Genomic DNA, 26,123 nt, shown 5'->3' with positions numbered 1-26,123 from the left:
CACCTTCTGGCTATTCTGATCTCTGGATTCTCTCTTTTTAGGCTCTGTCTGTATGAAGGCAGAAGCCAGGTGATCTGACTTGCCAAAATGCAATCTCGGGAATGAACGGTAGGCCTACTGTATCTTGTTGTGGCAGTGATCAAGTGTGTCGGATCTTTGGAACAGCAGGTTACGTGATGGTGGTAGTTGGGCAGGGTTCTCTTGAGACAGGCCTGGCTAAAGTCACCAACCATGATTTGTAGTGTATTGGGGTTGGCTGTTTCTTGTTTACTGACTACATCACGTAGCTTTGCAAATGCCTGTTTGTAATTGGCATCAGGAGGGATATAAACTCCAGTGATAATCACTTATGAGAACTCTTAGGGTAGATAGAAGGGTGTGCATTTATTTGAGATTTGCTTTAAGGCAATGGAGCAGGAGGTCGACATAACCCCAACATCAGTACACCATCCAGTATTAATTAAAAAGCACACACTACCTTCTCTTTCTTTGCCAGACTGTGAATGGTGAAACTCTCTGGTTGGACCTAGAGTGTGTTCTCTGTTAGCAAGTTCTCAGTGCAGCAAACAACTGAGGTTTGTGTCACCTGTCTCTGATAAAGCAGCCTTGCCTTGATGGTTATCAATTTTATTTTCTAATGACTGGACATTCATGAGGATAGAGGCGGGGTGGGGGGGGGGGAAGGGAAGGGTCAGTCTCTTAAGCTTCAATCTGGTTTGGATGCTAGCCCTCACACCATGTTTTCAGCCTTGGCCTATCCCTTTGCATTCCTGACTCAGTACATGCTGTCGATTTACAGAAAGTCTCTTTAAGAGTAAAGACCTGCCCTGAATATTGTGAAATTCACAAAGTGAGCATCAGGACACAAGTTGCTTCTTAAGTGCCTAAATGTTTCTGGAAAAAAAATGTTTTGTACATTTGCTTCATGATTAAGATCTAAGAGGAGGTGTGGCCAAAGCAAAACAGGATGTTCAGGGGTCTGACAAGCCTGTTCAATATAAAACAAAATCAACTATTTTCTTGTTGTGGAATATCTTTCTTGTATCGCATTTGGAAACTGTATTCATTTTTTGGTTTCCTCATTCATAGATATGTAAGGAGTTCTCCTGGGCTGGACCATATTCACTTCTCAATCAACATAATAAAATGGTTAATTGTTTATTTCATTGCTGTTTGTGTGATCTTGCACTACAAAACTGACCGTTGCATGCACTTCCTGCAGTTTAGAAACATTGCAGAGTAGCTACATACATAAGAAATAGGGCCAGGAGTCAGCCATCTGGCCCGTTGAGCCTGCTCTGCCATTCAATATAATCACAGCTGATCTGGCTGTGGACTCAGCTAAATACCTGCTTATTCCCCATACCCTTATTCCCCTACTATGCAAATATCTTTCATCGGACTTATCAGCCACAAACGAGCCTGCAGCTGACGTGGACATTACCCCTCCATAAATCTTTGTCCGCGAAGCCAAGCCAAAGAAGAAGATTACAGTGACAACAACCTGGGTTTGAACCTGGTGGTGGCTGTAAGGTGCTTCTACGTTCTCCCTATGTCTGCATGTCTTTCCTCTGGTTTCCTCACACCTTGCAAAACGTGAAGGAGGAGGTGTTGGATTTGGGCATCACGGACTTATGGGCTGGAAGAGCCTGTTACCGTGCTGTACATCTGATTTATAAAAAAGTTTTATTTATTTTTATATACTAACGATGGGAATTTTCTGTTTTCCTTTCTTTGTTATTTTTCTCTTCTATCTGTTTAATTGGACATTCAGAAAAAGTGAGGGGTGGTTGGAGGGATGGTATTTTCTTGAGGTTTGGTATTTTGCATGGTTGTTGATTGTTAAATATATTTAAAATGATAAATAAAATATTACAAAAATGCAATTAATGAGGCAGCTTCCACTGCTTCCTTAGGCAGAGAATTCCACAGATTCACTGCTCATTGGGAAAAGCAGACCCTCCTCATCTCCATGCAAAATCTACTCCTCCATAACTTGAGGCTCAATCCCTTTTGGGGCATTCCAAGTGTTATTTAAATGCAAGTTGTTACTACAAATAGAAAATGCAGGAAATGTCCATAGACCAAGCAGCATGGTCCTGAAATCAAGAGGAATCCTAAAAGGTCAGTCAAATTGTTAATATTAGGGAAATGGAGAGAGAGAGAGATTGAGTTGGGATACACTTGTGGACAGGGATAGGAAAAAAATCAGAGAGCTTTAACAGTGTCAGGACTTGCAAGATTACAGAAAGAAAGAGAAAAACCTCTGCTTTCAAACTAGGCTCCTAAGGATTGCTAGGTTTCAAATAAAGCCTGGCAAAAAAAAACTGCTCTTCTGGAGATCAATGTATATTTTCTGATTCCCATGAGGATAGTTGAATCCACACCCACTGCTAATCAATACCATCTTCAAGGCTTGGATAGATTGTTATCCGATGTTTTCATTTGTTAAGCAGGAAGAAAAAGCAAGTTTCCTCTTGATATTCACTCTTCCATATATTGCTAATCTGGTGCCTATCGATGGGACAAGCACACAGGAAGAGAGCGACTGCAATCATCTGAGGTTGCATCATGGCAGCTGAATTCAAAACACAAAGGGGTGATTTATGTCACAGAGTCAGTATATCTGTCATCAGAGAAAGAATGCTGCTTGTCTAGTTGATGCTTAAATTCAGTTTGCCAGCCTCACATCTCCTAAATTACCGATATAACCTTTCCGTTTGTTTAATCAATGCTGTGCAAATAGTTGAAATGACAATGCATGATAGTTTAATGTTTCCAAGACACCTCCGTGATGCTTTACTAACATCAACAAAAATAGGCTTTTTCAAGATTGGATTTCAATTTCAGTGAGTTTAAGAGAAGTGAAATATATTCATGCATGCCTCAGTAACAGAAAAACAAAATTAAAACTGCTACTTGAAAGCAAGTTTTGATTGATGCAACATGTATGGTTTAATTTTTTTTCTCTTCTAATGTGATCTTGTTAAGGGCCTACTCTGGATATTAACCCATAAATCAAAGCCCCGAAAAGCACAAAAGCTATAGCATATGCTTAAATCCTCTTGCTTCTGTTTGTATCTCTTTTTAATTGTCTAGAAATTGCTGTTTGAAATATATGACAACACTTGAGATTCCACAGAAGTAGTTCATGGTGATTTACCAACATTCCACTCTCAATCTCTTACGACTAAACTGATCATTTATTTTTATTGCTGTTTGTAGACCTTGCGTTGTGCAATTTGGCATTTACCCACAATGCTGCAGTAATACGCTCTGAGTAACATGCCAGTTTTTTTGGGGGATGCCCTGGGTCAGTGCTATAGGAACACAAATCTGTTCTTTTATGATCAATAATGTTCATGCCTTAGCTGCAACCTTGACATTGGTTCCATTACTTTGAAGAGTTAAAGATTGTGCGGAAATATTAAATGAAGAGATGCCAATCAAATGGTCACAAACGACCACACTGGATTGTTCTTTTCAATGGTATTCATCTGTTTTACGGCTGGAGCCTATCTCCAATGGAGAGGGCAGAGAACAGAGTTTAAACAGAAGGCAATGGCTGAGCATGAAAGTTAGAGGTCTGACATAATAAACTTCAAATAGATTTCAACATCAGGATGAATCCAGAGGTGAACCCTGGCAGCAAATGGATGCTAATGCATACTCTGGATAGGAGATGAGAATATTGTTCTGCTGTGTCTACAAGCCAACCTTTCTGAAATGTGATCTCCCTTCTCTGCATAATCTTTGTTGACTTCTTAATTTTATTCCAAATTACTCTCAACAGTTTGGCGGTTGCATTGAAATCTGATCTTTCAGACATCCAAGGTTAGGATTTGTTTGGATTTGTTTCAGAAATCCTTTTATTCATCTTAAATTGTTACATAAAGTATTGTGATGCACAGTTGATCATAAAACAATTGGAAAAAAACGTATGAATGTTTCTTTACAAGGCAAGGTGTCACAGGGTGGTAAATATCTGGAATGAGCTGCCAGAGGAAAGGGCAGAGGCAGGCTCAATGTTTAAAAGACACATGAATGGGTGTTTGGATTGTGAAAATATGGCGGCACTCAGGCCTAATGCTGTCAAATAGGGTTAGTGTTGATAGGCATCACAGTTGGTGTGGAGCAGGTAGGCTGTGGCGACCTGCTACGGTGCTGCCTGATGTCCCCACTTTCTGCTAATGCTGGTTTTAGATTTGCAACCCCTCTTCTATTAACTCATGTAGAACATTACAACACAGTACAAACCCTTTGGTCCAAAATATTGTGCCATCCTATATAAACCCATTCCACACCAATCTAATCCTACCCTCTCTCACATTATTGCAACCTTGTGTCAATCTAGGAGTCCTTTGAATGTCCTGATTATACCAGCTTCCATCACCACTTCCAACGATGCATTCCAGGCATCCACAAGTCTCTGGGTGAAAAAAAACTTACCTCTGACATTTCCCTAGACTTTCCTTCACTCCCTGGGGAAAAAATGATGCTGGCTGTCCACTTTATTTAACCACCTCATAATCTTATGCACCTCTATTAAGCCACCTCTCATCCTTCATAGCCCCAGTGAGAAAAGCCCTAGTTTTGTCAACCTTACTTCATAAGACATTTTCCAATCAAGACAATATCCTGTAAATTTCTGCATCTTCTCGGAATCATCAACATCCTTCTGTAATGAGGCGACCAGAACCGAACATAATACTCCAAGTGTAGATTTATCAGAGTTTTGTAGTTTCCATTCACTGAAAAATAATTTAATTCAACCTCTCCAACTTGTGATCCATCTGGAATAGATATTAAAAATATTTATTTTTACATTGAATGGTCAGGCCCTGAAGTGTGCTGTAGAATAAATGGACCTGGGTGTACAGGTACATAGATCCATGAAAGGGGAAACATGGGAAGAGGGGTAGTTTAGGTGTTTGGCACATTGGTCTGGGCAGGGAGTATAGCAACATGGACATCGTGTTACAACTGATGTTGGTGAGTCTGCACTGAGTACTTTGTGCAGTACTGTTCACCTAGTTCTAGGAAAGATATCATGAAGTTAGAAAAGGTGCAGAAAAAATTCAAGACAACATTACCAGGATTGGTAGGCTTGAATTATAAGGAGAAGCTGAAGTTGGGACTTTCCTCCCAGAACAGTATGAAGCTGAGGGGAGGATGGCTTCCATAAATGTGCAGAAATATCATAAATAGTTGCAGTCTTATTCCCAATGTAGGAGAGCCTAAACTAGAGGCCACAGATTTAAGATGAGGGGGGGAAGATTTTAAAGAGACTTTATGGGCATTTTTTTCACAGAGAGCTGCTCGAGTAAGGGTGTAAGTGCTGACAAATGTTATGTTTAAAAGGCATTTAAATGGGTAAACAGATAGGAAAGGTTAAGATGGATACAAGTTGAACACAGGCAAATAGGACTAGGATGAACATAAATCTACAGCACAGTACAGGCTGCAGCTAATATCTTAAAATATGCTATTGTACCTGCCTGCATGACCTTTGGCAGAAGAGCATTCCATGCACTCCCACTCTTTGTGTGAAAAAACTTCTATCTCTCCTGTACTTACTCCCAAACACCTTATAACATTGCCTCCTCATGTTAGCCTTTTCAGCCCTGGGGAAAAGCCTCTAGCCATCCACATGATCAATGCCTCTCATCATTTTGTACAGCTCTATCAGGTCACCCCTCATCCTAGGTCACTCCAAGGAGAAAAGACTATTTGCCCTTGACATTCCTCCTGCATCTAACCTATCTACTTCTGATGGAATGTTACAAGTCTCTGTGAAATCCTTGCTCATTCTCCAAATTCTAGTGAGAAAAGCCCTGGTCTAGCCAGCTTTCTTCACCCATCAGTCCTGCTATCCCAGGAATCAGTCTGCTGAACTTCCTGGTGCTTCCTCAATTGCAGCAATGTCCTTCAGAGCAGGGACCAAAACTGTACACATATACTGAACTTGTATCCTCACCAAGGCCCTATTCAACTGCAGTAAGATCTCCCCATTTCTATACTAAAAGCCTCTCGCAATAGAGGCTTTATGTGGTTTCTTCACCATCTACTTCAAATCTTCAATGACTGATATATCATGAACCCCAGTCTCATTTCACCATCACTTTTCTTAATTTGACACCATTCATCTTCAACACAAAATACCGAGGACTCAGAGTACTAATTAGTAAGCCAGTCACTGAACTAGCACAATTTCCAAAGAACCTTTTTATTAAGTTTGGAGGGGGCCGGCCAGTGAGGCTGTCAGCGCGTACTTGTGCTTTTAATAATCTCAAAATTTCTTATAATACCTAATACAATGTAACACCATAGAAATAGTTGTTTTACTCTACTGTTTAGGGAATAATGACAAGCTGGTCTGTGGGTTTGTCCTAAGTTTGAATAGTCTGAAGCCCACTGTGGTAGATTTTCCCATGGTCTTTTATACATTGAGCGCAAATGTGCTTTATTCATGCTATGATTTCACTGCCCTAGAAGTATGTAATATGTCATTTGAGATGTCACCGTTGAAGGTTAGACCACCACCCCCCCCTTAGATAAGCAATATCCACATGAACCAGGTCATTTGTGGTCCATTGTGAATGGCTACTGGTACTGCAACCCAGGGGTCGTTTACCTGCTTTCTAGGAAGGTTGGCCATGTGAAAGCACAGGTGGAAGCAACTCAAAGCGATTAAATGAAGGTACATGAATTTTATAAAGGTCAGGTCTTTCCCATGAACAGTCATGCTTATACCCAGAACAAGGGACTTTGAGTTGCTTTCATCCTGTTGAGAGATTAGCAGCATTATTTAGCATGGCCACATATTCTCCTGCTGTTTTTTGTCTCCTGAAAAGTACACCACTAAGCAACTTCTCTAAGATGTCACTGAAGTGTAATTACATCACGGGGAAGAAAATCTGCCACCTTTACCACATCTGGGCTCTCGTGCAAAACTCGGGTCACAAACCAGTGTCAGGCTCCCTCTAAAATGGCTCATTGGTTGTGTCCAGTCCATAAAAAAGATTCTCTGAGCAACTAAGAATGGATTAGATATCTGGGACTTATCAGCAGGGATTCATCTTCACAAAAAAAAAAGTGAGACTCAGGCCAAAAGTGAGAACAAAGGCTCATCACTAAACCTGCCCCAAGACTGCAGTGTCCTTTAGAATGCAGTTTCCTTTCCTTCAGGCTGAACTCTAAGTCTACCTGTTTAGACTAGTGATTAATTATCAGTGCCCTTCATGGACCTTTCCTTTCAACCATACCAGCAGTTGAGACCTATAGTCAAAAGCTTATATTAATAACTTTCCTCCCCAGTGTACACGTTTACATATGAGCAACTGCTCTTAAATCATAGTGAAAATGTTGTCCATTTAGAGACATTTCCAAGCATCAACTAATTTTGCTCTAGAAAGATTGAGAGGGAGAAAGAGAAACACATAGGGAGAGAAAGTGAGCGAGGAAGAAAGAGAAAACATAAGAAAGTAGGTAGGGAAAGAGATAGACAGACATATATTCACTCTCTCCCCCATTGACTTCATCTACAACTCCCAATGCCTTGGAAGAGCAGCCAACATATTAAATTACTTACCCCACCCCCTATACTCTCTTCACCCCCACCCATTAGGAAGAACATTCACAAGTATAAGATCATACACCAACAAATTCAAGAGCAGTTAGCATGGATAAGATGGGTTGAAGGGCCTGTTTCTGTGGTTAAACAACATTAGTCAGACCACAGCTTTAGTACTACATTCAGTTCTGATCATTGCAAGGGATGATGTCTTCAGCAATCTTCATTAGCTTCACTTGTTGGTCAGTTTCAACAAGATATGTGACTGTGATCGCACTTGTTTCAACTTGGTTATTTCAAAGGCAAGCCTGAACTGGTCATGGTCTTAAATCCAAACAAAAACATTGAAGTACTGTATTTATATTGGACAAACATCAATTGTGATTCAATGGTATGTTGACAAGAACAGGATAGTTTGAATTAAAAAAAAGAAATATCAGTGATAATAAAGGAAAAAAAATGTCAGTTTTAGTGTCTATACCAGCCATACTCAATCTTTTTAGGCTTTGCTCTGCTAGGACTCTGCTCAAAGTTTATAGGCCTCCTTCCCTGCGAAGCATCAAATTTTGGTTTCTTCCATAATTCTCTCCTACTGACTTCATTAAAAAAAATTTAAATATTTATGTTTCGTGAGGTGAAAAGATAACAAGGCTTTTACTTAAATGTGGGTTCCGTTGCGAATGGTCTAGACCAGGGGTGTCAAACTCAAATTCACGGAGGGCCAAAATTAAAAGCTTGGACTAAGTCGAGGGCCGAACTAAATATTTATTGAAAATTTTCAACAACATCTGCATGTTTTCTCTTCTTTCAACATATGTAATGTTAAACTTTTTCTTATTAAAATAAATGTTTAATAATAGTTTTGGATAAATTCTTTCATTGTCATTGTCATTGGCCCATTTCCTTTAGTGACTGAAACCGTGCACATGATGAGTCAATGAGGGATGATTAAAGCAGTGGTCTTCAAACTTTTTCTTTCCACCCACAGACCACCTTAAGCAATCCCTTACTAATCACAGAGCACCAATGGCACAGGGACGCGAGTGGAAAGAACTGTTGTATTGTGGTAACTCCACATCTGATTAGGTTAATTGTTAGGCAAGTGGTCAGAGAAGGACCCCCCCCCCCCACCCCAAGAAAGGCTTAAATCACAGGAACAAAATAAGCTTCCGTCTCACTGCTCCCAATCTTACACACAGTCCTGATGTGGAATGTGGGGTCGCAGCTCCACGTTCACCCGAGTTCAGGTGCTGTCTGTGTGGAGTTTGTACGCTCTCCCCTTGTCTTGGACCAACAGGTCGGTCGCCTGACGAAGGCACCCGAACCCCCCGTTGAAACGCCGGCATCCGGGGCGGTGGAGGAATTGGCTGAGAAGAGCGCGTTGCTCCCACCCCCATCACATGGTTGGAGAGGGATTAAACTGCGATCTCACGGCGCCAGGCTCGTCTCCAACAAAAGGAGCGGGAGGCAGAGTCCGCCGCGCACGGAGCGAGGGGGAAGGCATCGCCAACGAGACGCTCAGTCCGGCGTCGCCGCTGAAGCGCAGACCCAGTGAGGATGGTCCCCAACTCCAGCCGCGTCTGTGTGTCCGGGAGCCGGGAGGGCTGAGTGCAGCGCACCAATCCCTGGGATTCGAGACTCTGAGATCCCTCCACACCTCCGGTGTCTTCATTTTCACCTTTAGTGTGCATGCACTATACTGGCGCGGCGGCCAGCAGGCAAACTCTAATATATATTTAATATGATCTTGCGGGCCAAATATAATTATATCGCGGGCCAAATGTGGTCTAGACAATAAGAGGAATGTGCTTATGAATAGTGGAATTATTTTACTATAATGTGATCAGTGTGCTTTCAGTAATTGCAGTTCTATATTGTCCAAATATTGACAATTACAAACTTTATTTCTTGACAGAAATGTTGGAGAAACTCAACAGGTCTCGCAGCATCCATCGGAGGTAAAGATATATAAACGATGTTTCAGGCCTGAGCCCTTTTTCATACCTTGTATCTCTTTACCTTTTATGAATGCTGCTAGACCTGCTGTGTTTCTCCAGCATTTCTGTGTTTTTACTACAATCACAGTGTCTGCAGACTCTCATGTTTCATTTAATTTCATGAGAATAGCTTACTGCTGACACAACACATGGATACAATGGAAGTATGTGATGAAGAGCAATGAAAAGGTCTTTACATTTCTGAAACATAATAGAAAAAGGTCCAGTCCAGTGGTTCTCAACCTTTTTCTTTCCACTCACATTCCACTTTAAGTATTCCTTATGCCATAGGTGCACTGTGATTTGTAAAGGATTGCTGAAAGTGGTACATGGGTGGAAAGAAGTTTTAAAACCACTGTTTTAATCAACCTAATTGACTCATTATGTGCACATTTTCGTAACTCCAAAGGAAATGGGCCAATGACAATTTTTCTCAAGCCAAATATTTTAGTAACAATTGGGTCTACAGCAGTGATTTTCAACCTTCCCTTCCCACTCACATAACTCCTTAAGAAATCCCTTACTAATCACAGAGCACCAATGGCATAGGAATTCCTTAAAGTGGAATGTGAGTGGAAAGAAAAAGGTTGAGAACCACTGGTCCAGACAGAATCCTGAGTAGTCATGTAGTCTAGCTACATTACATGGGCTTATTGGAATAATCCACAGTGATGCATACTTTCACAAACAACAGGGCCTCCCCTTCCTCTACCTACTCAACGCCCTCAAAATCAGATACCATTTCACTTAACCAATCACAGAAATCTGCTAATTTCATTTTTTTTCTTTTTTTTCTTTTATTTTATTTTATTTTTTTCTAATTTCATTTTTAAACATTATTGGTCCCCTTTTACTCAAAACAAGTGTGGCACAGAACTCAGGTGAGATGAGATGATAAGGTATCAAGGAGACTCATGTTCATGCCCTAGCTGCAATAACTGAAGTAAATATATGGGATGGGGATTTCTGATTCAGGGTTTCACGTTAATGTTGCTTCATTCCATGGTGTCTGGGATTTCCTGCCAATTTCATGCTTTCAATAAGAAATGAATACTCCCTATCTTCTGGATGAAAAATAAACGCCAAAAATCAATAATATAACTTAAAAAAAAGAATGAATAAAGCCGATCTATTTATAATGGCTGGTTTAGAAGATGAACAGTCCACAACTGGATCTAACCAGAAATTAACGTCTCCTCCCATCACCAATGAGTAAAGGTTCAGATAAGGCAAGGATAAAAAAAACATAGTATAAACATTAGCAAACACTATCAATATATAATTTCCCTGTAATAATAAAAAAATGACTGTTTTTATCTGACACAACATTATGTTGAAGAAAGAGAATTATATGATCTATAAAAAAATCAATACCCCTCTGGATTTACTCTGGAACAAAGAATGAAAATGCAACTCATTCCACCATCTAAAAAGATGTGTGCTGTCACTACTGCATACATGCATTTCTTGCAAAAATATAACTGGGACCTTAAATTTTTTTAAACATAAGCAAAAATCTTATTTCATTTTACAGGATCATTTAACCCTTTAAAGTTATAACTAAGTAAATTAATAATTTGATCCATTTTAACTATTTTTTAAAAAAGTAAGAGGCTACCAAATAAGAAAATAATGAACAGGCATTGAAAATAAGATATCCAAAAATAGATGTGGCTTTGTAAAACAGCTTCCAAAGAAATGTTAACCCCCCACCCTCCTCCTAAAGCCAGAAAGCCAACCAATAGACAGATGGCATGCTACTAGTTAATTTGCCCATCCCCAAAATCTTCTCCTGACAAAACTCCAGTATTATAATTAAACCTTGAAAGTGTTCCAGGCAAGACAAAACACAGCTACTGCAGCTGATGTGAAGGACAGAAACACAGAAAATCATTGTTTTCACAATATTAATAACACACTTTAATCATTATTAAAAAAGGAAAAACCTTAAAGTAAACACAAATATTAATTTAATTAGTTAAATCAGAATAAAAAAGCTTAATATTTTATAAGTTAAATTAATAAAAAAATAAAATGTCAAAAAAATTTAATCAAATTTTATAAACATTTAAGGCATTAACTCGTTAAGACCTTATTCTATTAATTAAACACAAAAAGATTCAAGAAGTGAATCTGGTACATAGAATTAGAGATAATAGATGGCAGGTCTTCTTTCAAAAATTTCTGGGCTTCTTTGACAGAATTGTCCTTCAGTATGATCCGAAGGTGCGCTGTAAAAAGATGGCTTAGCACTTTGATTGTAGAATTCCGACATGCTCTTCTTATATTTACACTTTCACCGACCGATACCACGGGTGAATAATCCTCAATTATCCTAATCTTCTGATCTTTGTAATCAATCATTCCTCTGCAATGAGATTTATGTATTAAAAGCTTCTTAGTCTGAAATTCATGAAAACACACCATAACCGATTGAGGTCTTTGACCGGTAACTGGTTTAGAAGCCAGGGATCTTTATGCACGATCTATTGCAGGGAGAGTCGTCAAAACTCCAGTTCAAACAATTCTGACAGAAAACTTGCAAAGAATTTAATAGGTTGTACATCCTCAGTTAACTCTTCCAAGCCCACAATTTGTGTTATTTCTTCTACTTTTGTTTTCAAGGTTAATAATCTTCTGCATTAATTTTTCATTAGTCTTTGATAGACTTTTAGAGCTTTTGCACATCATCCACTCTTCCATCCAAAACACTCGTGATTGCTTCATTATCTTGAATATGTTTATCATGTTCTTCTAAACTTTTTTTGAAAAGAATCCAATTTTGCATCCATCTGCTTAAACTCATTTCTGAATTATTGTAATTCAACAGATGATTATTTTCAAAGCAATTCCGTGAAAGATTCCAAAGATGCAGGAAAGTCCTCTTCTTTTCTAGTACCTTTAGCACCCCTTGTAGTAGTCATGTTAAAGACAATTACAGTCAATAGTTCAAATAAATTCAATAAACAATATCAAGTTTAAGAATAAGGACTAAAAAAAGATCAAGAACAGTCATGAAATTTGGAGCAACTTCAAAAAGCTGTCACTTCATCAACGGCCGACAGGAAGTCCTCTTGTCACCTCTTCAAAAGATCCTGCCACACTCATGAACACAATTTCTCATCTATGCTAGCTTTCCTTAATTTTCCCCTGGTCATCCAAATGTTGATAGATTCTATTTCTCAAAATGCATTTCAGAAGTTTTCCTGCCACTAAAATCAGACTAATGCATCTGTAAGTACTTGAATGATCTTTGCAGCCTTCTCATATAACACCACATTTTCTATTCTCCAGTTCTTTGAAACTTCTCCTGTTTTCAGCAATAAGTCAAAACTGTATGTCAAGGACCCAACAATTACCTTCCCACAATGTTCGGGGATGCACCTGGCCTGGGCCTTGTGATTTATTCACTTTGATACAATCTAAGACTCCTAATACCTCTTCACTTCTGATGTAGACATGCCCTGGGCTATCTTTAGTCACCTCCCTCCCCTCCCACTCCTGCTTATCCTGCTCCACAGTAAACACATTCATAAAATATTCATTTCATATCTTTCCCATCTCCTGTCTCTACATCTCCTGATCTTTTAAAGATATATTCTTTCTCTCGGAACCCTTTTGTTCTTAATACACATAAACCCTTTGGATTCTCCCTTACACTGTATGCTAAAACCACCTCAAAACCTCTTTTGACCTTAATTTCTCTCTTCTCTATGCGCTATAACATTCCTTGCATTTCCTATGCTCCAACATTCTTTACTTCCCGTAGATACTTCATGACTTGCTGAGTTTCTCCAGCACTTTAATTAATTTTAATGGATCATGCGAAAATAAAATAGCGCCTGCAAGCTCACACCAAGACACAAGAGAAACTTGTCCGTGAACTACTCTTTGCAGACGATGCCGCTTTAGTTGCCCATTCAGAGCCAGCTCTTCAGCGCTTGACGTCCTGCTTTGCGGAAACTGCCAAAATGTTTGGCCTGGAAGTCAGCCTGAAGAAAACTGAGGTCCTCCATCAGCCAGCTCCCCACCATGACTACCAGCCCCCCCACATCTCCATCGGGCACACAAAACTCAAAACGGTCAACCAGTTTACCTATCTCGGCTGCACCATTTCATCAGATGCAAGGATCGACAATGAGATAGACAACAGACTCGCCAAGGCAAATAGCGCCTTTGGAAGACTACACAAAAGAGTCTGGAAAAACAACCAACTGAAAAACCTCACAAAGATAAGCGTATACAGAGCCGTTGTCATACCCACACTCCTGTTCGGCTCCGAATCATGGGTCCTCTACCGGCACCACCTACAGCTCCTAGAACGCTTCTACCAGCATTGTCTCTGCTCCATCCTCAACATCCATTGGAGTGCTTTCATCCCTAACGTCGAAGTACTCGAGATGGCAGAGGTCGACAGCATCGAGTCCACGCTGCTGAAGATCCAGCTGCGCTGGATGGGTCACGTCTCCAGAATGGAGGACCATCGCCTTCCCAAGATCATGTTATATGGCGAGCTCTCCACTGGCCACCGTGACAGAGGTGCACCAAAGAAAAGGTACAAGGACTGCCTAAAGAAATCTCTTGGTGCCTGCCACATTGACCACCGCCAGTGGGCTGATAACGCCTCAAACCGTGCATCTTGGCGCCTCACAGTTTGGCGGGCAGCAACCTCCTTTGAAGAAGACCGCAGAGCCCACCTCACTGACAAAAGGCAAAGGAGGAAAAACCCAACACCCAACCCCAACCAACCAATTTTCCCCTGCAACCGCTGCAACCGTGTCTGCCTGTCCCGCATCGGACTTGTCAGCCACAAACGAGCCTGCAGCTGACGTGGACTTTTTACCCCCTCCATAAATCTTCGTCCGCGAAGCCAAGCCAAAAAAAGAACGGCAGCTCTGCCCTAGGTTCTGAACTGTAGAGAGCCAGGAGTGTAGTCCCCATGCTCCTGTTGGGTAGAACTGCCAATCCAACTGCCATCAGCTCTATATAGGCTTTAAATGACCTGGTAAAGGAGCCGATGGTGGTTTTATTTAAAATCTCACGACTGCGGGTCTGCACCCAAGATGGTGGCATCTATGATAGGCAGCAGCCAAAAGGGGTTGCAGACTCTGGGGAAGCAGAGGACTGGCGCAGAGCACTGGAAAACAGGGAAACCACCCCCCCCCCCCCCCCCCCCCCCGAGAAGGAGAAGCAGAGGAGATGGGTGACCACGGTGGCGGACCAGTGAGGGGTTCTGGGGCTGAGGAACACACAGGTGGCTGGGTGTTGGTGACTCAGGGAGAGGAATCCATGTAGTCTGTGGGCTTCTGTAGAATGTGGTCAAGGGACTCACACCAGATGGTGGACTGCTGGAGACTGGTTGGAAACTGGCTGAAAAGGTACTAGGTATCAGAACTGGGACTTAAGAGAGCACTGATGGCGCTGAAGGGATCCTTATTGTTTCGGAACTTTTGATCTGGGGCTTGAGCTGCCAATGGTTTGGACTGGACCCTGTGTGGCTGCGGAGGTTGAGGGAACACTGGAGGCGAATCCATGAACATGCGGTGACTCTGACTGCAAGAGGAACTTCAGGCAATTTCTGCCAAAGGTTAATCAGTCTGTCATACAGCAGACAAAAAGCAATTTGAAGGTGTTTTTATTACATGACAATAAATTGAATCTGAATTTTGAACTCCTCAAGGGATTCCCTCAAACCTGTCTCCCTGTGTCTGATATACTTTCTGACCTGAGCTGTAGGCCAAAAACGTAGGCTATATATCTTTACCTCCTATTGAGGATGTGTGACCCGCTGAGTTCCTCCAGCATTTTTGTGCTTTACTCCAATCACAGCATCTGCAGACTTTCATGATTCACTCCTCTGTATTGCTTGTTAACCAGGTTTCATTTGACTTGCCACTCCTGTCCTTTACACACTGGGAATATATTGATGCTGGACCTTCCTTATCACACTTTTAAACACCTCCCATTTGGCAGGCGTAACTTTATTCTCTAACATTTGCGCCCAAATAGCTATTGCTAACTCCTGTCTAATCATGTCAAAATTGACCTTGCCTCAATTGATGATGCTAACTTGAGGACCAGTGCTGTCCTTTTCTATGAGTATCTTATAAGTAGTAGAATTGTGGTCACTGATCCCAAAGTGTTCCCCTATTGATATCTCAGTTACCTGACCAGCTTCAATATTCCTCCTTTCCTTGTAGGTCTATCACATATTGCTAGAGAATGTTCTCATAAGCACACTTAACAAAGTTCAATCCATCCAATCCCTTAACATTTTGGCACTCCCAGTGTATGTTGAGGAAAATGAAATTGCCAACAATAAGAGCCTTGGTATTTTTACAGACCTCAACAATCTCTCTGCATATTTGATCCTCTAGCTCCTGGAGACTGCTTGGTGGCGTATTGTAAATCCCCATCAAGTAGATGACTTGTTTTCAATTCCCCATTGCCTTACATGATAGTTCTCCAGTAATATCCTCTCTAAATACTACTGTAATATCTTCTTTGACTAATATTGTTATTCCTCCCATTCATCTCTCTTCACATTGTTACTATTACAACTGTCAGTCTTGTTCATCCTTGTCCTTAGTTTTAAAGGTTCAGGGATGATATGAATAAGATTCCATTGACAATTCATCTTTAGTTGCTGCAATTCAAAGTTCACCAGTGCAGAAACTCAGAGAATAAGTCCATCAAAAGTCCAGGGTTCTCAGAAGTCTGAACTCAGATTAAAGCAAAAAAAGGATGGCATATGAATAAGCACCAGTAACAATGACTAAATTTAATAATTACTTAGCATGAGAGCATTCCTTTGAAAGCTATTGAGAATTGGGTCTGTACATAGTGATGAAGAAACCATTTTATCAATGTGAAAGCTGCATAAAACACAAGCGATGGAAAAGGCAATGCTTTTTGGGTACTGAAGAAACAGAAGCAGGTTTGAGCCCAGGAACTTGACCAGACAGTTGGTAAATCACGACTGAACCTGTGCTCACTATCCTGCCCGATCCCCGTTTTGTTCATTTATTTTATTTTTAAAACATTTACCATGCTGGCATCAATCATACCATTCATGTCCTCCCCAGCCTTTGCTGCTGGTAGGCCATCTCGGTACTCAGAATTCTGGTACTCTCGTGCAACTCACCCAAGGCATTGAGTCCTTCCGATAAGGAAGTCAGGATGTAGATGACCACCTGTGGCTCTAGATTGGCAAAAAAGTTCATGTGGTCCTGGGTCAAGCACTCCAGCAATGAATAGTAAGATAAGCTCAACTTCCGATAACTCTGAGTAAAAAAAAAATGTTTCAATAATGATGGCAATCTAGAAACCTTATTAAGTAACATGAAAATTTCAGTAAATTATTAATTTGAGTATACAATTTGACACCTTGTAATTTATTACAAGGTGTTTCTGATTATCTGAAAACCATTTTACCAAAATTCTCAGTTATCCAAAAACATTTTAGGCAGAAACACGACGTCATAAGTTGAGAAAATAATTTCACACAACGTGCTTATGTGGGGCTCTGACACAGTGTTAGCACCAGTTTGATTACAACAGAACTCAGAACCAGTCAGGAAGACAGGTGCTGAATGACCGGATGCTAGCTGGAATGTAGAGCCATCAGTGAGCGATTGGAGAAAGTTAGCGGGTCAGGGAGTGCATGGGGATATTGTCCTCATTTCAGGTAACTCTCTTCCCGCCCCCCCCTCTCTTTTCATTTCTTCTTTACCCTCCACTGCACATGGTTCTCCGCTGTCCTGGCGTCATCAAGGAAAGCAGCCTCCTGGGCAGGAACATGGACCTTGGGCTCCCAGGCAGGAACAGCGACGGCAGAGGGGCGGTGTCGGGGAATTGCGACTGTGGCAGGAGCGGGGACCTTGGCCTCCTGGGTAGGAGTGGTGACTGGAGAAGGGAGGTGGTGGGGATTGGCGATGGCTGATAAAAATACTCTGCTGATGCTACTGGGCTACTTACAGCAATTTCGTGGCTATCCAAAAAAATCCACTTAACTGATAAAGGTCCAATCCTGAGCATTTTGGACAATCAGTACCATACTGTATTCCTTCAATGAGATACTAAAACAAAGGCTTTGTACATTTTTTTTTCTATTTGATCAAGTGGATGTTAAAGATTCCATGAGTACATTCAGAGAGGAAAGAGATTCATCTGGTGTCCCAGAAGCTAACAGCTCATCAAAACTATCTAAAGAAACCTAATTCCTTCAGCAAATGCTTCCAATATTGGAGTCTATAATCACTTTTTATTTTATGTGAAGGGTTATGAAACATTTGTGAAAGATATCTTTAATGCATTTCTTTATGAAATATGAAAACAAATGAAATGACGTACTTCCAAAATCCCAAGACCTTTTACAAAGCCCAGCAGATTGGAAGATAAATATTGGCACATCGTTATTTAAGAAAAGAAGGAGAGAAAGATAAAGGTGAAATTAGTCTGCCAATTGTACTGAAGAAACTGCAATATTTATCCTTCAGGACTGAGCAACAGTGCTTAAAATTATAATTTGATTAGGCATCTTCAATATGGTTTAATCAAGGCAAAAATCATATCTGATAAAATTAAAAGTTTTTTTTGAGGATGTAACTCAAGTTTATTGTTCAAGTACAAACTGGTCCACAGTGCAAAACATGCAGATGCACAACCAGACATAACACACATACAGACGAATACAGTAACTAGGAAGAACATCTATCATTTCTAAAATGAGTTTGGAAAAATATGACAGAAGTAAAGCAATGGTTCACACATTTGGAAGGCAATATATTGGTGTGGATAAAGGAAAGAACAAAAATATGATAACTTGCCAGCAGGTTGACTGGCAGATCACTGCAAGGATCAGTTCTGGGTCCTCAGTCATTCGATTTCAAGTTTATTGTTACATATATGAAAAATATGGGGATGGAGGTGGTTTTCTGAGCAAGCAGACCAGTGCAAGTAAGGACAAGTACTTACAAATACAAGAAAGATAGTACGTCACTACAAAGTTCATGGCTTTATTCACACCCAAAACAAGGCGGATTGCAAATTGGAGGTATAACACCTAATATTCTATCTGCACACTCTCCAACAAGATGGTATTCATATCTACTTTTCCAATTAACCTCTTCACTGAGTCTCTCTCTTTCCCCAAGCCTCTATCTCTTTCCCCAAGCCTCCATCTTTTTACATCCAGCTCGCCACCCCTTCTCTCTCCTAACAGAGAGCTACCCACTCTCCCTGTCAGTTCTCAGTTCTTCTACCCTCCCACCTGTGTTCATCTCTGACCAGATCTGGTAGTCTGTACTCCTTCTGCCTCTTTCTCCCCTCACTCCTCTCCTCCTCCCCAATATTATATGTGATAAAGGCCCCAGGCCCAAACATTGGCTATATTTTATTTCCTATGGATGCTGCATGACCTGTTGAGGATCTCCAGCATGTCTGTGCATTGTAATATCCATGTTGGTTGCTGATACAAAGCTGGATGAAAATCGAGCTGTGAGGACACAGAGTCTGTAAAAATTAAAGACGTGGCTGAAAATGTGAGATTGCAGGCCACGCGCTACTTGAAAGACGCACAAACACATAATGTAATTATGTTAAGTTCTGAGTTTTATTTGGGCTCAGGCCAGACTTTTATACTTGGACAGTTCCCACCGTGGGCCCCCTTGGCGAATGTCACAACATGCACAACATAAGCGGGTTTCCCATGCGCGAGTACATTTCTGCATTACAATGCTTTTCTTCCCCGCGTGCTGTCCCTGTCTGTTGGCTGCGCCATTTTGGGGTCACTGGGCTTTAAGCTGCCCTTACCATTCACCTGCTGGTTCACTTGTTGGGGCCAGTGCCACTGTGCAGGCTCAATCGCCACTGCAGCAGGCTGCCACATGACCCCTTCCCAGAACCAGCAGTATTATCCTTGTTATTGTCCACGACGCCTGGAGGCAAACTCTCTGCAGCCTTCGGTGGCCTGCCTCTTTGGCGTGGTGCTGGTGTCTTGACTGGGTGCACCAGGTCCAGGTGTGCCAGCTTCAGCCTGTCTGCGGTGAAGATCTTAGTCTTTCCTCCAACTTCCAGTTCAAACTTGGCCCCGTTGTTGCGGATGACCCAGAATGGACCCTCGTATGGGCTCTGAAGCGGTGGACAATGTGGACCCCTGCAAATGAAAACATACTCACAGTCCTGCAGGTCTTTTCTACGTTGGTCCTCATGTGTCTATGCCAAGTAGGTGGAATCAGGTTCAGGCTGCTGACTCTTTCCCTTAATCTGCTGAGGAATGCTGCAGAGTCATCCTGCTGTCTGCCTGGAGATGGTACAAATTCTCCTGGAACCACCAGTGGAGCCCCGTAGATGAATTCAGCCAAAGAGGTGTTGAGGTCCTTCTTGGGTGATGTGCAGATGCTCAACAGCGCCCATGTTAGCTTGTCTACCCAGTTAGGTCCTTGGAGTCTGGTCATGAGTGTAAAGGTTAAAACCTTGTTTTTGATTGATAGTTAATTTTGTGCCTATCCCTTTAAGAAAAAAAATATTGTTTGTAGTGTTACCATAGTGACTATGGCGATGGCTGATACAAATACTCTGCTGATGCTACTGGGCTACTTACAGCAATTTCGTGGCTATCCAAAAAATCCAGTTAACTGATAAAGGTCCAGTCCTGAGCATTTTGGACAATCAGTACCGTACTGTATTCCTTCAATGAGATACTAAAACAAAGGCTTTGTACATTTTTTTTCTATTTGATCAAGTGGATGTTAAAGATTCCATGAGCACATTCAGAGAGGAAAGACTCATCTGGTGTCCCAGAAGCTAATAGCTCATCAAAACTATCTAAAGAAATCTAATTCCTTCAGCAAATGAAGGACTGAGAGCTTGCATCTCATTCTTCGAATAATTATGAAGGGGTCGTAAGTTCAAGATACTTGTCTTATTTTGTCTTATTTTGTCTATTTCTTATCTGTTTAAAGTTGAATATCATTATACAGTCTCTTCTTTGGCTTGGCTTCGCGGACGAAGATTTATGGAGGGGTATGTCCACGTCTGCTGCAGGCTCGTTGGTGACTGACAAGTCCGATGCGGGACAGGCAGGCACAGTTGCAGCGGTTGCAAGGGAAAATTGGTTGGCTGGGGTTGGGTGTTGGGTTTTTCCTCCTTTGTCTTTTGTCAGTGAGGTGGGCTCTGCGGTCTTTTTCAAAGGAGGTTGCTGCCCGCCGAACTGTGAGGCACCAAGATGCACAGTTGGAGGCGAGATCAGCCCACTGGTGGTGGTCAATGTGGCAGGCACCAAGAAATTTCTTTAAACAGTCCTTGTACCTCTTCTTTGGTGCACCTCTGTCTCGGTGCCCAGTGGAGAGCTCGCCGTAGAACACAATCTTGGGAAGGCGATGGTCCTCCATTCTGGAGACGTGACCCACGCAGCGCAGTTGGGTCTTCAGCAGCATGGATTCGATGCTTGCAGACTCTGCCAGCTCTAGTACTTCGATGTTGGTGATGAAATACAGTACGCTTTGTTTATTCATAGTTATGAAAATCTCAATGCAAAGTGGTGCAAAATGTTTATTCATTTTATCAACGAATTAAAGCTACTTAAAGCTGCAACTACAAAGTTTGGTTTATTGAATTAATAAGATAGTAATTTGGAATACCATCGCTCATATTTCCTTGAAGATAACACGTTTTGAAATTGGGAAATACTAGAACTTTGAAAGTGTCATCTATTCTTAGATTCAAGGAAAAGTTATAATTGTGAACTTTGGAAGAAAGGCTTGTAAAATTTGTCTGAAAGAACTCAGCTTGTTAAAAACATTTAAGCTTTAACAAGAAGTCCAGTTTTCTGTGAGAAAACGTCTGTAATTCCATAGTTTGAATTGAGCCAGGTCTGGCCTGACACTTGTGTCCTTGAAAAAGATAAACCACTGCTAGTAGCCTGAATTTGGCAGGAAGCCCAGAGGAATGTTTTGAAATGTTATAAAAACACCTGATATGCCAGCTTTTGTGAAGTACCACAGATCCAAGATAATTCAGCTAGAGAAATCCTCTTAAAGGGACCAAGCAAGATAGAAATTTGTTTACTGTTCCCATGAACCAGGTTAAGCCAGGAGAAGACAGGCTGCAGTGTGAAGAACCCAAGATGGATAAGAAGAAGTCTCATCAGGATAAAGACCTTGAGCAAACAGCTTTTCTCAAAGAACTTTGATTGTGAGTTGAGCCAGGCAAGGTGGACTGACAATGCTTGGCAGGAGATTGGAACCAGCCACCATTGAAGAAGTGGCTTCAACTACCAAGTAAGAAAAAGACTGCAGGTACTGTAGGCCTCATTAGCTGACTTAAAGGTTAGAGGAACTGAAACAGATGAATGTACGGTGCAAAGCCCCACTCGTGCTGTACCGAGCGAAATGCTGAAGATACACACTCAATCAGTGGTATCTGAAAGTTCAGATGTGAATCCTGATGATAGTATTTCCAAAGTTATAAGCGTAGGAAGATCTTCAAAGGCATCTAGAGCAAGTATAGCTTCATGTGCTTCAAGCATATCAGCTATGCATGCTACGGCACAAGCAGATTTGACTACTACCTGTACCCAACTTGAGTGGTTGGAGAAAAGACGTACTTTAGAAGATATGGAAGCTGAAATGAAGAATTAGCAACTGAAGTTACAAATGGCTAGTGAAGAAGAAAAAAGATTAGTCTTTTCTCTCTTCAATATGCTATGAATATGGCCAAAATAAAAGCATTAGCTCAGGCTTCTGCAAGATTTATCACTCAAGGTGAAATACCCAAAGGGCTAGCACCTAACATTCCAGCAGATCAATGGGTACCATAGACAAGTAATGAGTCTACTCAAGCAAGGTGCCACGGGTGGCGCTGCTAGTGCTCGAATGTCAATCACCAACCCTGTGGAAAGAGCTAGCAACATTCAATCCCTTCTGAGCACACAATATATGAATCTTCCCAAAAGAAGAGCATTTCAAAAAAGTTCAACCATGCAAGTTGATCGTACTCAACCAGTGATGTCTCGGTGTTGCTGAAGAACCAGCGACAAGTCAAGGATCTCCACCAATGCCATCACTTGGAATATTATCAAGTAGAATGTAATAAAGTATCTGTTTCTTCCCCTCATCAAAAACATATCAGAAAAGTTATAATTTAATTTATATAATTTTTGCAGGTTAAGAAATAGCTGATGCAAAAAAATTATTTCGCAATAGCCTATAATTTAGATTAATTGTATTGGTCATACAATCAATGCATAAATTCAACCAGGTCTTATCATCAATACTAATATTCAAGTCTGATTCCCATTTTTGCTTTGATCTATACAACTCTCATTTAGGAGTAGCTGATTGAACTGATGTGATTTTTTTTGTGTTCCCCTTTTGAATTAGAATCTCCATTTCACTGCACTCTGGTGACATTATTGTTACTTTTCTCAGAAGAACGATGTTGCATTATTATTATGAATATTGTATTTATTTTTTAATTGTTCAATGAAATTAATTGCCCTTGTACATAACAATCTTCTAAATATATGATCCCTTTATGGAACCAACATGTAGAATTAATTTGTCCATAGTTAAAGGAATTGATCTGTTCTGAAACAAGTGCCTTTTTGGGGTAATTATTTTACCTCGTGCCAAGTAAATTATTCATTTTATACCAAATACTCAAAATGTGTTTTATTGTTGGTGCTTCTTTTCCAGCAAAAATAAAATTAACAGCCCATTTATATATAAATTCTTCTCCCATTCTTTCCCTGACTTTGTGCAGTTTAATTGCCCGATAACTGTATTTAAAGTCAGGAAGTTGTAATACTCCTGTATTGTATTTCCAAGTTAATTTTTCCATGGAGATTCTAGTCAACTTACCTTTCTATAAAAATTTTTTAATTATTCAAATTTTAAAAGAATTTCTGTGGTAGTGGTGTCAGGAGAGTTTGGAAAAGATACTGCAGATGAGACCCATTTATTTAAATCCTCCAACTTTCTTAAGCACGGGGAAGTAATTCAACTTGTATAAATTTTTCAAGTCATTATTTACTTTAATCCCTAAATATTTGATCCTATTTGCCGGCCATCTGAATTATGTATTTATTTTGCAATCTGTATATTCTCTATTTGTTAAAGCTATTATCTCACTTTTATTCCAATTTATCTTATATCTAGAAACCTTCTCATAATCTTCCAATTGTAAATGCAGTCTTTGTAGGGAAGTTACAGGTTCCATCAGATATAATAGTACATTGTCTGCAAAATGTCTAATTTTATGCTCATCTTGGTCCACTCTGAACCCTTTAATGTTTGGGTTCTGTTGAATGGCTTAAGCCAAAGGTTCTATGGCCAGTACAAAGAGGGCTGGTGATAGTGGACATCCTTGTCTACTAGACCTAGATAGTGGAAATGTCAAAGACATTTGACCATTGGTCACAACCTTAGCCTTTGGCTCATTGTAAAGAGCTCGAATCCAATTTATGAAATTTTGATTCTAGTCCAAATTTCTCCAGTACTTTAAATAAAAAGTCCCATTCCAATCTATCAAAAGCCTTTTCTGGATCCAAAGCAACTGTCACACTATATTCACCTCTTTTCTGGGCCAAATAGATTAGGCTAAGGAATCTTGTTACATTGTCTGCTGATTGTCTTTTCTTCCCAAAATTGTTTGGTCCTTATTTATCAATTTAGGCAAAAAATTTGTCAATCTCTTTGCCAAAGCCTTAGCCTTTGTAATGACAAAGAGATCGGTCTATATGATGACGGTTTCAATGGGACCCTATCTTTCTTAGGACTTACTGTTGAGAAGGATTCAAGTAAAGTATGGGATCCTACCACTTGATTCAATACCTCCATAAAGAGAGGCATTAATAAGTCTTTAAATTGTTTGTAAAATTCTGGTGGAAAGCCATCTTCACTAATACATTAATACTAATAAACTTTACCACGTTTGCCATTACCACAGAATTCTAATATCTCATTTATATCCTTCCAATATTATTTCTCACTGAGATTCCATTATATTCCTCCAATAATGGACCTAGATCTGTCAACAGTTCCAGTAGAAAAGAATAAGATCAAAAAGTATAGAGACAAAGAAAAGTAGATACCATCATATTTATAACACAGACTAAAAAATATATATCCCCCATTAAGATAACAATAAGATTTGTGGAGTTGTTGCTAACATGTGGGAATATTTTGGTGGGGTGTGGGAATATTTTGGTGGGGCATGGGCGTACCCTTCAATGACAAGGTGATATCCATGTGTTGGGGAGATGTCAGATAAAAATGATGTGATGCATTTTGGGAACACTAATGAGGCTGTGAGAGACACCATGAATAGTAGAGTTCCAGTGAATATTGAAGAGCAGGGGTCCTTGGTGTAGAAATGCAAAGATCTACCAAGAAGACAACATAGGCAGATATAGTGGTCAACACAGACTTTGGGCTGTTGAACTTCAAAAATACAAGAGCTGGAGGTTATGCTCCAATATTCTAAAACCTTGATCAAAACTCAGCTGGAGTACTGTGTGGATTTCTGGTTACCCCACTATGCAAACAATGCCATACAACTAGACAAGATGCAGGGGAGATTCACCAGGATGTTGTCTGGGATGGAGCAATTCAGTCAAATGGAGAGACTGGATCAGTTTTCCCTGGGGTGGAGAAGGTTAACAGAGGACATGGTTGAGGTATATAAAACAATATTTCTACCTGTATCAGGGATAGATAAAACTAAAAAAACACAAGGGAAGGGGTAAGAGAATTAGAGGGGATCTGAGATAGACCTATATATCTGGAACACTGCCTGAGGGGTGGGGGAGAAGCAGAGTCACTGATGACAAGTCTAGAGGAGTACGATTGCCAAACATTGAAGATTATGGACTAATGCTGAAAGATGTGATTAAGACCCACTGGTCAGCATGGAAATTATGAGGTGTATGTCTTTCTCACTCCGATACATGCAGGTACAGCATCAAATCAAGAGGGTGAATAGAATGTTGGTCTTAATTGCAAATGATCCAGTGAATCAATGGCAATTTTGCTGACATTATACTGAGATAGAGTGAGATTAAATTTGAGGAACTAGGTGCAGTTTGAATTGTAGAACTAATGAAGGTTTGGGGTCAGAAGCAGGTGGCATAATCTCGAGTCGAGGAGTCAGTGTTGCAGTACTCAGATGTAAAGAGATGTCTATACATAGAGGGCTGTAGATCTTTGAAATACTGGTAAATTTTTCCAGAGGATCGGGGAGACTGAGAATGATAAAAATCATTGAATAATGAAGCAGGCTTGAGAGACTGAATGGCTTCCTTCCTTCTTTTATTTCTTATCTTCTTCAAACCTTAATAGGTATAAATTCTTCTAATGACACCTGCTGGTTAAAATGCCGACATCTGCAATGGACCCTGCTGACCAATAGAATTGATTTTTTGTGCAACACCACCATTGTTACAAGGACTGTGGCCCTTCCAATGCAAAAGTGCTGGATTAATAGAACATTCTAGTCGTTGTCTGCCTTATGGCAGGCAAAATGCAATTTCATGTAATAATATGTTCTGGGAT

General features: G+C 40.5%; 1 protein-coding gene across 2 annotated transcripts in view; it reads right to left on the bottom strand.

The window, feature by feature from the left end:
• The window catches only part of LOC138743479 (ran-binding protein 17-like), a 726,783-nt gene that overhangs the window by 115,334 nt on the left and 585,326 nt on the right, over positions 1-26,123 (bottom strand). For both annotated transcript variants that reach the window (XM_069898924.1, XM_069898925.1), the window contains one exon: positions 16,715-16,853. In XM_069898924.1, the coding sequence (XP_069755025.1) occupies positions 16,715-16,853 (139 nt within the window). The remainder of the gene's footprint in view (positions 1-16,714; positions 16,854-26,123) is intronic.

This window comes from Narcine bancroftii, chromosome 9 (genome assembly GCF_036971445.1).
Source record: "Narcine bancroftii isolate sNarBan1 chromosome 9, sNarBan1.hap1, whole genome shotgun sequence".
Classification (NCBI taxonomy): Eukaryota; Metazoa; Chordata; class Chondrichthyes; order Torpediniformes; family Narcinidae; genus Narcine; species Narcine bancroftii.
This window is presented reverse-complemented; position numbering and strand designations above follow the sequence as displayed.